Source organism: Anarhichas minor, unplaced genomic scaffold, assembly GCF_050575085.1.
Source record: "Anarhichas minor isolate MPS153535 unplaced genomic scaffold, ASM5057508v1 ptg000004l, whole genome shotgun sequence".
Taxonomy (NCBI): Eukaryota; Metazoa; Chordata; class Actinopteri; order Perciformes; family Anarhichadidae; genus Anarhichas; species Anarhichas minor.
This window is the reverse complement of record NW_027466450.1, coordinates 1,332,857-1,346,637: the sequence shown is the minus strand read 5'-3', so window position 1 is coordinate 1,346,637 and position 13,781 is coordinate 1,332,857. Positions and strand designations below refer to the sequence as shown.

General features: G+C 40.3%; 1 protein-coding gene and 1 long non-coding RNA gene across 3 annotated transcripts; one reads left to right on the top strand and one right to left on the bottom strand.

Moving 5' to 3' along the window:
• Positions 1-467: 467 nt before the first annotated feature.
• Positions 468-5,683, bottom strand: LOC142964860 (uncharacterized). 2 transcript variants are annotated; one of them, XR_012957598.1, is made up of 3 exons: positions 5,548-5,683; positions 1,881-5,368; positions 468-1,050 (listed from the first exon to the last, which is right to left on the bottom strand). It is a non-coding gene; the product is annotated as an uncharacterized LOC142964860 (long non-coding RNA). The 2 variants fall into 2 exon arrangements; XR_012957597.1 differs by having other exon boundaries at positions 468-4,344; positions 5,246-5,368.
• A 4,894-nt stretch (positions 5,684-10,577) lies between these two features.
• LOC142964850 (GTPase IMAP family member 9-like) lies at positions 10,578-13,483 on the top strand. Its single transcript, XM_076105403.1, has 2 exons — positions 10,578-10,651; positions 12,068-13,483. Exons 1-2 carry the CDS (start codon positions 10,636-10,638, stop codon positions 13,117-13,119), a joined length of 1,068 nt encoding a protein of 355 aa, XP_075961518.1. The 5' UTR covers positions 10,578-10,635; the 3' UTR covers positions 13,120-13,483.
• Positions 13,484-13,781: the final 298 nt, after the last annotated feature.

Sequence of the window (13,781 nt, the reverse complement as noted above, 5' to 3'; positions counted from 1 at the left end):
AATGAACAGAATCTGTGAAGGGTCTTTTACTTTGACAAAGTAGTCCTCTGCAGTTCATCTGATGTAGATTTTTCTCTGTGAGACTGTAAACATATGTTGTTAAGTATTAAGTTTACTGACATCCTCTCATGAGTTTCTGACCAGGAGCCGACTCTGAAGAGAAAGAGCCGGCTCTCTGCTGCTACTGGAGACCTTCCCCACAAGAGGAAGCGCACCTCCGTGGCCCGTCCCCTCCCTGAACATCCAGAGGTTTTGGACTGTGTCCCCACTCCGCAGCTTTCCACTCCAGCTCGGGACATTCCAGGGTCTTTGATTTGGTCATCAAGCAGAAGCTGTGGGAGAGACTGGACCGTCCTCTGTTTACCAGAACAGTCAACGGAGACGGACTGGTACACGTGGACGCCTCCTACCGGGTTGGAGTCTGCCCTCCCCTCTACGAGGTGACATTTCAGGGGAACCAAGGCCAAGGACACCACCAAAGAGCTAATCACTCAGTAATGATCAATTAAGATCAGATCTGTAAATAATATTGCAAATAAGTTTAAGTATTGTAGTTGTAATTTAAGAAATGTAGTTTTATGGTAAGTATTGTAGTTTTAAGTTAAGTATTTAAGTTTAACTTGCAAATAGACAAACTCCTCTTCACTTCCAGCCTCTGTCACTCTGCTGCAGATCCAAACTCTGCCTCCAGCTGACAATAGCCTTCTCCTGCCTCCACCAGCTATTACCACCTAACTGCTGCCCCATGCTCCACCTGCAGCCTCTGAAGTGTCATGCTCCAGACAAGCTACATCAACAACTTCCATTGACCAGCATTCAACCTGATCCACCACCTGCAACCTCTGCCAGCCTCCACATAAAGCCTCTGCCAGAACATGCATTTGTCGCCTCCACCTGCATATTCTAGCAGAAGGCTGTAGCCTTATCCTCCACCTACAACCATCACCCTGCACCTCCAACTCCGCCTGAAGAATCTGCCAGACAACTGTAGCTCCACCTACAGCCTCCTCCATCAACCTGCACCGCTGCCTCCTGTTGCCATGTGAAGACCTAAGAGAGGAACAGCAGGGACCAGAGACACACTGGTAAATAGAACCGTTCAGATAACATGCAACAACATAGCTGAGTAATAATCACATCTCTGGACTGATAAAGTAAAGCTGTCTTTCTGTTTACATTCTGACAGGTGTCTCAGAAGTATTTCCATTCGCTGACTGACTGTGATGCTGAACTCCATCGACCAAAGAGAGCTCTTCTTCCTCCCACTAGTCTGAACTCAAGGTAGTGTTGATCAGGCTGATGTATAGCAGTGTGATGGATTAGTGTCTCAGGGTTTAGCCATGTGTTTTCACTTCATGTGGTCTTTAGATATGATCAATCCTGTAGAAGTCATTCAGTTAAAACAAGGATGTTACATGTTTGAGTGATCATCTTGGAATAATATCTGACGTGGAAACTCTTCATTAAAGAAAAGACCTCAAATGTTAGAAACTCTGTTTCCATTCTGAATGTAAACACTCCGACATTTGACTCTGAGTGTAATGTTTTTTTTAAAGGAGCTTTGGTGATGCATGGTCTTTTAATACAACACATTTTCTTTGTGGTTTTCTCCAGACTCTGTTGGACTTCACACGTCCAGATCTACCAGGAGCTGATCGAGGGCCTCCAGGACAATTCCTTCTACGACAAGGGTCGTGTTCCAGAGATGCTTATTCCTCCTCCACATTCACCACCAGACTCCTGCTCCTCCTCCAAACTGAGAACGCACCTCCCTGTCTCTGTTCGCGACCACCAGTTTCTCCCCGAGCAAGTTAATGGAGATCTGAAAGCAGAGACGCTCCAACAAGCTTCCTAAAAAATAACTTTCTCTGTTACTGTACCTGTAAGCCTTTGCACTGATGGTCATTAAATTCCATCATTGTCTGCAGTCATCAGATCAGTCTTGTTTGTATCCACAGGAATTCACATGAAACATATACATTCATATTAGAGATCCTACTGAGTTTGTGTGATTTTGAATGACATTTCCTCGTCACACTTTTATTTTTATTATTTTTTATCTTTCTTATTTTAGTTTGCCAGCAGACACCTTCACTTACTTGTAATGTTTTGATAAGCCATCTTTTATGAACGGCTATGGACTATATAATAGCTTATAAATGCTTGTGTTTCTCTCATTATAAAAAAATCATCCAGTCTGACGTTAGAAGTGTTAGTAAGTCACTAATGAAGGGCTGACTTTCTCAATTTCTAATATGCCCTCAGCAAAATGTTTCAGTCAACTGCAATTATAAATTCAAACACATCATTAATAATACATTTTTATATTAATCAATCAATTATGCAGACGCCCTGCATTCCTTTCTTTCTTTGAAGTGAAAAAAACATCCAATATACACATATAGGTGTTTATTTTACGACACTGTGATTTTTTTCTGTAGATTTCTCCGAAAATCTTTTTTTCTCTTTTTGAATAAAAATAATGCTTATTTATATTTTGCTAAATTTGTTATATTTTCCACTTCTTCTTTGCTTCTTTTTCTCGTCATCTGAACACTTTCCACCAAATTTCCTTTCAAAATAAAACTTTGAATACCTTTAAGGCATATTTTGTCGAGGTTTCGAGTTGAGTTAACGTAAGCTTCAATGATTCTAATCACAGCAGCTCCTCACTTAAACAGCAGACAGTTTAATGAGCAAAGCGTTCAGGAGTTTCACTAAGAACTGAGCTTTTTACAGAGTTCTTCTGAGTCTGTTAGACCATGTTCTTTGAGGGATCTGAATCTCTTGTCCTTTGCTGCAAAAGCCAAACGTGACACTAGGTGGCAGAAACTCCATTATTTTACAGTCCATCAGACACTAAGCAGTATCACAGGTAACAGCCGTTGTGATTGGCTATCAACAGTCAAGTGCTTGTGTTACAACCAACAAAAGCAATCTAAATATGTATTTTGTTATGCTTCTTTTCCCTGTCTTTTTTAACACTCTTAATCAAAGTGCCCTTCAAAATACGCTCTGGGGTGGCGCATCACGGTTTTGGATTTTTAGTGGCTAAAATTTCTGTCAATCAACTCCAGGACCCTCCTACTGCATTCCTGAGTCTCTTCCGCATTGAACAAGGTGTCATAGCCTGAAATCGGCCAATCATAGGCTTTAGAAAGCTCCAACACACACACAAACAGAGAGACGAGAATATCTCTGGAGGCCACATAAATCGGGCCCTGAGAGGTCAAAATGGCTCAAAATTATGCCAAACTGCTGTATTAGGATAGATTGAACACTATTAGTGATAAAACAAGTGAAATATATAGTTATATAGTATATCAAATTAGAATAGAACAGCTGCAACAGCTGGTTACAAAATGAGAATTTGGCTTGACCCCGCGTGACCTCTCTGAACTGAAACCTCTATAACTTTGGCCTGCTTCACTCTATCAAAGTAAAACATTTTGTGGAGACTTCTGACATGTTGTGCTATGATTGTGGAGTATTTTTAGGCAAATTCCTGCATTATTTCAAGGACAGAAAAACAATAAACGTGCTTTTTTTTCAGGCAAACCTGAAAACTTTCAATTTGAGCTGTGCCATCTTCATAACATATACACTGATATTTACACATCTGAACAAATATCACAAGTGTTTCTGTTATTATAACATCAAAATTATTCAAATAGACCTTGTAGTTAGAGAGATACACTCTTTTGAGTAAGGGTATGCATCTCTAATTTAGGCTGTAATAAAACTTGTAGCCTGCCGATACAAATGTCCACTGCAAAACTGTCAGGAAAGCATATTTGGGATGCTGTATGATAAATGTGAGATGCTTTATATTCATATTCGTATTCATTCAGCTGCTGTGGTTGGAATCTTTGAAGCTTCACCTGCAGTATTTGACTATTACTTTGAAACATCTGGTGTGATTCATTTCAACTGCATTAAAAGCTGTAATAGTGTCATTCAATCAAAAACAACGGTAAACCTTACAAAGTGTGAGTTTGAGATCTACCTCGGCCGGGTGTTTGGCCAAGTTAGTCAGTGCAAAGGTTCAGGCCACTGAACAGTATCCAGTTCCTACAACAGAAAAAGAGTTGATGTGTTTTCTTGGCCTTGTTGGCTGTTATAGGAGTTTTTGTAGAAACTTTTCAATAGCTGTGGCACCACTCACTGATTAAGGGTAAGGCTACATTTGTCTGGTCACCGGGCTGTCAAAAAGCATTCGAACAGATGAAAACACTCCTCTGCTCTTCTCCAGTTCTGGCTGCCCCACGCTTGGACAGGCAGTTTCAAATATAGGTGGATGCTAGCTATGGAGGTGCAGGGTCCGTCCTCATGCAAGCAGATGGCCTGGGGATAGACAAGCCTGTTATTTTCTTCTCAAGGAAATTTAACTCCTGTCATTTAAATGATTCGGTTATTGAAAAAAAGTTCTGGCACTAATCCTGGCCTTGAAACATTTTGATGTGTATGTTGGAGGCAGTGGTACAGCTGTAGTTGTTTACACTGATCACAACCCACTGACCTTCCTTAACTCGTTGCAGTGATCCAACCAGAGGTTAATCAGGTGGTCTCTCTTTTTGCAGTCTTACTGTTTGGATATTCATCATGTAAAGATGAAGCTCCGAGATTTTGTTCCCATTTATACAACCTCTATTTCTCTCAACACACTCAGCACTCATGCACACACCCTACACCACTGATTTTACTTACTATCACATCCCATCATTTCCCTTGTTGTTTTGGGGTTTATTGCCATCCACTTTAGTTATAATGACTTACTTATTATTTGGCTTCAGTCATGCCACGCTCATTAGCATCACCACAATTTACAGTAAATACTGGATGGACAAGTATGAGTATAATCCTCTGTTGCTGTTTAATCCATTATTTTACCAGAAACAAAGACTAGAGTCTAAAAAAGATGAAAACATATTTCTACACCAGAACATTTTTTTTTCATTTTATATTGAGTAGGGCCTACTTCTTCTACCACAGGAGACTTTGGAAAAGAAGAACAAAAACTGAAATAGGATATTGTTTTCAAATGTTTTCTCCTTTCGTCTCATTTTACAACTGGCAAATCATCTTTTCCCCCCAGTGTTACATTGTAAAGAATAGCATGATTGTACTATCGTGCTATTGTGCTGTGCTTCAGCAGGGCTTCCTGAATGCTTCCTGTGTGCTCCGTCTTATAGCCTGCTGCTATCAATGATGGGTGGGAGCTTAACAAAGAAATATAAACGCTTACCAGTCTGACTACTTCCTGGATCACTCCCTGTTTCAATATTACAGATGAGGTTTTACGCTTTTGCATTTCTCAATTCTCTGGCGAGGACAACACTGTTACTATCCGCGCTCACTGTTGGTGACCCTGTAAATATTAATAACAATCACAGTTCAAAAAATTAACAGTCTGTGCAGTGCAGAGTAAAAGCACCTTCATCTTGTCTAATGCACTGGTTTGATTAATAAAAATCTGAAACTCATTCATAAATATAATATTCCCGCACTGCTTAAGGATGTAATCCAGGTTACTTGAAAGCCACTTACAGTGTTGTCCCTTCTCTGACTTCATCTTGTCCATGATCTGCAATGAGAAGGAAGATAACAAGGTGCTGAACAGAGAAGACGTTTGACTGAGAGGTGACATATGCTAAACATTGATTTGTTTGTTCCCTCCTGTGGAATTCACTTTTAAAAAGACTTTATGTAACTACACAGCACAATGCAAACGTCTCAGGTCACATGGGGGAAAATATGTAAAGTTGCTGGACAGGAAACCACAAAATGTAGACAAAGTCAAAAGAAGACTGAACACATCCTGTTTACTCGTTATGATTCTCTATGTCCTCTGCACTCAAAGCTAAGAGCTGGCTGACAATATTTCATATGGCATGATATAAGAAAATACTGCTGTACAAAAAAAACTTCTTATGTTGTACCTTATAATTCTATCGGTGTTTTGTTGATGTTGTGTGTGTGTGTGTGTGTGTGTGTGTGTGCTCAGGCTTATAAACCAGGTGGCATTAAATCTGACTGCTACGGCGTAGGTTATGTCTTCTTTGGTCACTTCTGGTAGAGTCTCTAAAGCATGCAAAGGGTTATGAGAGTGGAGCGTAAGTTTACAGTCACAATGAAAGTTTTTCAGGTCTTGTAAATGTTCTGGTTGAAGTTGGATTTGTTAGCGGTTAGTGCATGCCTACAGGGCGAGTTGAAGCATGCAGTTAAACGTTAGTAGTCAATGATAAGCCGGATTTTCTGGTTGGTTTCAACACTGGCTAAATTGGCGAGTTGCACTCCCTGCGAAGTGCATCTCTCTAAGTTTCTGTTGTCAGAGCCTTCACCCCTCGAGCTGTTCAAGTGGCGAGGGCTCATACCACCACGTCACCGCCAGCACTCAGGGAAGCGTCGCGAACGGCTTCATTCTGTGGTGTGTCATGGCGGGCAATGGTGACATTTCCCCCGCCCCTCCTCCCTAATTAGAGATGGAGACAGGTCCCCCGCGCAAATCAAGTTCAGTTCCCTAAAGCGGGGCAGGAGCTGGAAGAAAAACCTCGTGCACTAGGCATCTTCTGTCCCCTGCGGCACTGGCGACTTGACACGCCCGGGCGATGACTCGGCTGAAAGAAGGCGGTGGCTTCGTTGAACAAACTGGAGGTGGATCACGCTGACAGAGCAGGATAAACAAGGCTTAGCTGACAAAGGATTTTCCGAACTAGGGTGCTGGAAGGGCCTCTAAGGTTGTGGTACCCTAGAGGTGTATGCGAAAGGTGGGGGGGACACATTAGGTTCGTTTCTGACCTGGAATCGAGTAGAGCAAGTGTGTTATGGCCCCCCAGTATAACTGAAATATATATATACAAAACGGGCATTGTCTTTGTGAACAAGGTCGCCCAAGAAGGTTAAAGAACAGGGGGGGGGCGCGCAATTGGGAGTGGTCGTTTCAGGGAGTGTGCTGAGTTCTCTTCCCCACCCTACTAAGTAGACTTGAGCAGCAGAGGGGAAGGTCACTTGGCTTAGTCAGGTGGGCTGCGAGTCGGTGTCGGGTTTTCTGACGAGTGCGGTGGCATTACCTGATTTGGACCCTGAGACAGTCATCAATACTCGAGTAGCGAATATTTGGATCGAAGCGCTCTACGTCCTTCGTGCGGGACTCTATGTGATAGGTGCGCAGGCCCTGCGCGCGGAGAGGGCCTAAGCCGTCTGAATCGCCATAATTATTAAAATCAAGGGGAGGGTGATCTACCTCTCCCCGCGTGGGAGAGGGCGTTCGTTCTAGGCGTACACTTGACATATGCGGAATGTCTCGCTCGCCTGTGGAAGTGGGCTCAGACCCACTTAGGTCACTCAGGACCTGGGAGTACTCCCCCCTTCTCCTGTCATCAGAGAGGGAGAGTTTGAGGAGACCAGCAGCTGCATCTTGTGGTGCAGGGTTGTCTGGCTCCTGGTGAGCTTCTGCTCTTAACCTGTACGGTTTTTGACTGCCCATTTTACTTCTTTGTAAATGGCAACAGTGGTTAGAATTCCCTACTGTTAGTAAGAAAAACGGTTAGTGTTTACGGTTAATGCAGGCGCACAGTGAAATGCCTAGTTCTGTGACTTACAATTTCTACTGTCAATCACTGCTCTGAGGTGCACAGTGAAATGCCTAGTTCTATGACTTATAATTTCTACTGTTGCTCTGAGGTATTAACTACTGCTTTTCAACTCAAAGGTAGAAAATGCTAATGTGGTTTCAGCACTTCTGGCCTGTGACAGCTGTGTGTAACTTTTCTATGAGGGATTAAGAAAAACAAAACAAAGTGTTGGTTTTACAAATAAACGATCAAATCTACTAAACACAGCTGACTGTTAGTTTAGGAAATGTAACGAATGATCTAACCTGGAAAGGAAAAGAAGTAACAAATTTCAGAAAGGAAATTAAAATTGAAAATTTAATTAAAATTAAGATTAAAATCAAAATTAAAACTAAATTAAAATAGGAAAACGTTTTGAATATCAAAAATCAAACTATTTTGGAAAATCATTTTCAGAAATTTGGATTATTCAAAAAAAATTAATAATTAAACTTTCTAAGGAAAATTAATTATTCAAAAATTATTCAAAATGATTCGAAGGTATACTATGGATTAGTGTGCATACATACTGCAATAAAACTGGAATAACGTGGCCTCACACGGGGCACCATTATGTTGGGAACGTAGAGGAGCGTGTTTGGTTATCAGCATCTAAGAAACTAAATTCTTGACATCAATAGAATTATTAATGTCAGTAACAATCATTAATGATTATTAATAATAACGGGGCACCACCCTGCGAACAGGGACCAATAACCAAACAATAAAACTAAGTCTCATAATTAGCGTTCACTCATAATGTCAATAGTCTGAGTACTATTACACATTCAGAGTGAAAGTGAAGGTTTAAGTTCGAGCACAGGCCACTACATCCAGTTATTATTACACACATATGCACAAGTAATCACAGACGACTGCTCTTTAAAATATAACAGAGTTTATTAAATAAAATAATAAATGATCAAATCAAGTAATATCAAAATCAACAAACACTATCATACAATTATATGTCTAATACCTAAAGTCAAATGAATAAAGTGGGGTAAGGATATGTATATAGATATATGTACAGGTGTGAGTGTGTGTGTGTGTGGAAACAAAGGGGGGGGGGGGGGCCTACTCAAACGGTGATGGTACGTAACCTAAAAAGGGGCGTGTGAGCCTACAAGCAAAGATGGCGGAGTCTATTGACCCGCGACAAGATAGCTGAGAGGTGGCTACGTGTAACCACGTGGGACGGCGCACAATGTGGGTTGGGACAATAGATTACGCGACCACGTGTCTGAGAGGTTCACCCAAAATCAGTGAATCTAACTATGTGTGTGCGGGTCAGTAGGAAGAGAGAGAGAGAGAGAGCGAGAGCTCCGAGTGCGGTGCTCGGCGCTGCAGTGAGAATGTGAGGAACAGCTGATCACTCGTAAACCCTGCGGTCGGATTCTGAACCGACCGGTCACGCTTGTACGGTGATAGTTGCGGTTCTAGATCTCACTCACAGAGCCGATTTAAAGAAGAGAGAATAAAACCAAAAACAAAATAAAAGAATCCCCAAAACAAACAGATCTTTATCACGGCGGTGAGATGCGAGTATTGCTCTCTTATCACCCCGAAACTCGGTCGGCGAGACGAGGCTCCGCCACCGTGGTTTTGGTCTTTGAAATGATAAAATCACAACCTCCACATCCACTAGCAGCGACGGATCTAATGCAAACAGTTATAGCAGAAAATACACAATATTCTTTGTCGTCCTATGTCAGTGATTCCATTTGTATTGGCATAAAATGTTCACAAATACCTTTTAGAGCGAGAAGTACTATATTAAAAAAATCTAAACTTGATAAAGAATGCATTATTGCAGGATCTAAATGGCATTTCATCCCATACGAATCTGCCCTTGTGTCGATTGTCTCAACACTTAGCTTCACATGTTTGCTCCACTTCACCATAGTTATACAGCAGTTTGATTAGTTTCAGGGAGATTCCTTCCCACCCTGAGCACGATGTCAGAGCCATATGTCCACTGTGTGAATATGTTGAATCGACTAAACCTTAAGTATTCAAGCACTAAAGAACCTAAAGATTTAATCTTGTAAGTCTCTTTTTCTCTTTTCTCAAATTTTAACAGTAATTTCTTTTAATTTCTAATGATGCACGTTCTAGTTAATGTTGTTAATACAGTTTGAAATTCACTTTGAATTGTCTTTGTTTATAGTATGTCATATTAAAATAAACTTGCTTCGCAATGTCTTGCAGCCCTGCACTATTAAGAGAACTGCTGCCTTTTCCTGTAAATACTGAAGGGGAGCTTTGTGCTGCTTTAAAGAAGTGCTGCCATTTCTTGTAAATGCTCAGGGATGTTGTGGTAATGCAGGACCTGATACAGAAGTCAGTAAGCAGGGAACAAACTGTCAGACTTTTGAAAGGCTGAATTCAAACAGAAGTCAAACAACAGTGGGAACTTGCAAAGGAAAGTTAAGTTATAAAACGCTGTGACAAATAAGCCAGCATTTGGTCATCGAGAAAAACCTTTCTCCACACAAGTTCCATATTTATCTGGGATATACTAAGTCATTATCATTACTGTATGCAGAGTTAAATTATTGTCTTTTTTCTCAATATTTTCAACCTGAGGTCATGGATGTGTTTTGGAAAGGGATCAAGGTTTAAACATTTGAAAGTACTCTTCAAAATGTATCCTAAACTAAAGCTCTGGTAATAACTGAATGTGTTATGTGACACAGCTTGTGAGATTGTTTAAGCTTATAGTAATACTATCTTGAGTAATTAATCTAGAATAACTAATGTCTCTTGCTTTCTTTGTTAAGACAAAACGTATACTCCAAAATGATTAAAGACTATATTGTATTTAGCATATATTCTCACCTTTACCCCATTTAATAAAAAATCCTTCCATAACCGAAACCTCCATAACAAGCTTTAGTTTCCCTTTCTATTTGTGGGTGTTGGTTAGTACATATAGGGCCGTTCTAACAGAGCTGCAGGAGACGCACTCTGAACTGTCTGAACTTCAGCTGCAGTATCTACTCCACTCTTTAACCCAAACATGGCCAGAAACCTAGGTAAGTCGGAAACTGTATCTATGTTTTAAAGTAAATCATTGTATGTTGATATAGCAGTGCTCACCGCTGAATTTAATTTTATGAAATGTTCCTCTGTACCTCCTATAAACTAATACTGTATTAGACTTACTGGGTAGAACTGTAAAGACATTTAGTTTTTCTGACTTTAGTACCATGAATGTAACCTGATATAAATTCTGGAATACTCAAAATCACAATTTCTTCATCACGATAAAATTTAAAAAAATAATAATTATCCATAGTTGACTCAGATGAATGCAGGTTTTGTTAAGAATCAGAGTCAAAAGTTAATTTGTTCTGTTTTTGTCATTGTATTGTTATTAGGGAGGTTGAATTGTCTTTTGAAGGGAGCTTCAGTTGAGAGTTTCCTTTGATTTATTAAGTGATGTGACTGACAAACAGTTTTATTATTAACATTTTCATTTTATCAAGAATCATTATTTTTTTTAAATCTTAAACACCCTCAAATAAATGTGTCAGTCTGGATAGGCAGACAGGTTTTCAACTTCCAGTTCCACTTTCAGCTGACAGAGGGGGCACTTTAAAACAGTGATTTTCATCTGGTGGGTCGCGACCCGTTTTCAGTGGGCCTTTGCTTATTAAAAAAATAAAAAATAAAAATCATGTGCTTTTATTTTGAAGGGGATTTTTTTTTTTATGCAGCGGAGTGCCGTCTATTCACACTCCTTAACAATATTTGGCGTTAATACCTTGTAATGCTAATATCAGCAGGAGATAAACTGAAAACTATACCTCTGTCAAATGACACTATAAGTAGACAAATTGAAGACATGTTGGATGACATCAAACAACAGCTGGAATTTAGGGAAGTGGTCATTTTGCATTACAAATGGATGAATCTACAGACATAACAAACAAAGCAGTTTTACTCGTTTACGTGAAACATGTGTGGGACGGGACTTACAGGAACAATTTCTCTGCACAAGAGAGCTCCCTATACTACGACTGCAGAGGACATTTTCAGCTCAGGTTCAAACTGCACCATCTTTTCATTAAATACATTTGAGAAGTTGAACATTTTCCTTGATTTGGGTCGCGGCTTATCATGTCGGGGTGATGGTGGGTCCCGCAGCCAGACCACTTGAGAACCACTGCTTTAAAAGACCTGCTGCCTTTTCCTGTAAGTGGTGAACTGAACAGTATATGGACGCCACATTAGATGATGAAGAGAAAGCCAGATGAGAACATTTATTTGTCTCAAATGAAATTCTGCAACAAATGTTGTAAATTGGAACCTCCAACAAACTCCTTTATTGGCTCTGTCAAAGCAGCAGAATGGATGCTTCTTTTCTCATATATCTGTACAAGTTTGAGTACAACGTGTGTACAACCTGATGTAGAGTCTTATTCAGTGTCACTCATTCTTCTACACAGGAAGCAGCAGAAAAAATGATGAGGAGCTGAGGATAGTGATGGTGGGGAAGACTGGAATTGGGAAGAGTGCCAGTGGAAACACCATTCTGGGACGAAAGTGCTTTGACTCAAAGTTCAGTGCAAAGTCTATGACTGTATACTGTTCCAAGGGCGACACTGTGGTGGATGGGCAACATGTTGCTGTTATCGACACCCCGGGCCTCTTTGACACCAGGTTTAACACGGAGAAAACATCTAAAGATCTCAGCCAGTGCATCTCTTATGCTGCTCCTGGACCCCATGTGTTCCTGGTGATCATCAAGCTGGGCAGATACACTGAAGAGGAAAAGCAGACGGTGCAGAGAATTCAAGAACTCTTTGGCCAGGCTGCAGACAAATACAGCATGGTGCTCTTTACTCATGGTGACCTTCTTGAAGACACATCTATTGAGGAGTTCTTGAAGGATTGCCCGGACCTGCAGGAACTAGTGGACAGATGTAATGGCCAGTACCATGTCTTCAATAATAAGCTGAAGGATCGCTCTCAGGTCACTGAGCTGCTCCAGAAGATCAGAAATGTAGCCCAGAAGAACGGAGGAAGCCACTACTCCAACGAGATGTTCCAAGAGGCAGAGAGGAAAATCGAAGAGGAGAAACAACGCATCCTGAAAGAGAAAGAAGAGCAAATTCGGAAAGAACAAGAGAAACTGGAGATGAAACTACAGGAAAAATATGAAAAAGAGATGAAGAAAATGCATGACCAACTCAAGGCTGAGAGCGAGAGGAAGAGCAAAGAGTATGAGGAGAAAATGAAGAAGACGATGGAGAAGTTGGGTGAGGACAGAGAGAAGGAGAGGAAAGAGAGAGAAGCAGAGAGAAAGAGAGACAAAGAGGAGCAAGAAAATAAAATGCTGAACATGCAGAATCAAATGAAGGAACAGCATGACAGAGAACTGAGAGAAGAAAGAGAAACGTTGCAGATAAGGCATGCACAAGATGCCAGAAAGGAAGCTGTTGAGAGTAATGACTTCCTTAAAGGATTCCAAAAAATGTTTGGCTGTACAATATCTTGATATCTCAGGCAGTTAAACTACAGAGTACAGGAATATATGAAACAAAAATGATTTCATCCACAGAACTATAATCTACATTTGCCTTTTTTAATTATCATAATGAATGATAATGAAGCTAATTGTAATCATGTAAGTAGAGCTAGAGACTATTGCTATCAGGCTAAGTCACGCATGATTTATTTTTGAATATGGTCTTAGGAGGTATTCAGTGTGCAAGTTAACATTTCATAGTAATAAATATATGCATATCATTAACATTTAAAAGATCATATAAAAACTGAAGTAACAGTCTTTTCACAAGTTATGTAAAGCTGTAAGTGTTCATATGCTAAACTGATCTTGTAATAAACATGTGATATTAAGACAGGACCTTTTTCTGAGTCATGATTAACTGTTCTACCAAGAGTTCAAAGGTCAAAAGTCTTATCTTGCATATAACATCTTGCATATAACATATCTTGCCAATTTTTCAGGGTGATGACATCATAGACAGACATTCAAAGCTTCTTTTGAAAAACCTCATTCGAGGCTTTAATGGAAAAAAGGCATTTTGTACAGCGCTGCAAATATGTGTCATTTAATGTCTATGGGTACTGCTGCTGCTGTTAACATCCAGCAACACTAGTGGGCCAAATAATTAGAGAGCTTGAATGATAACAACA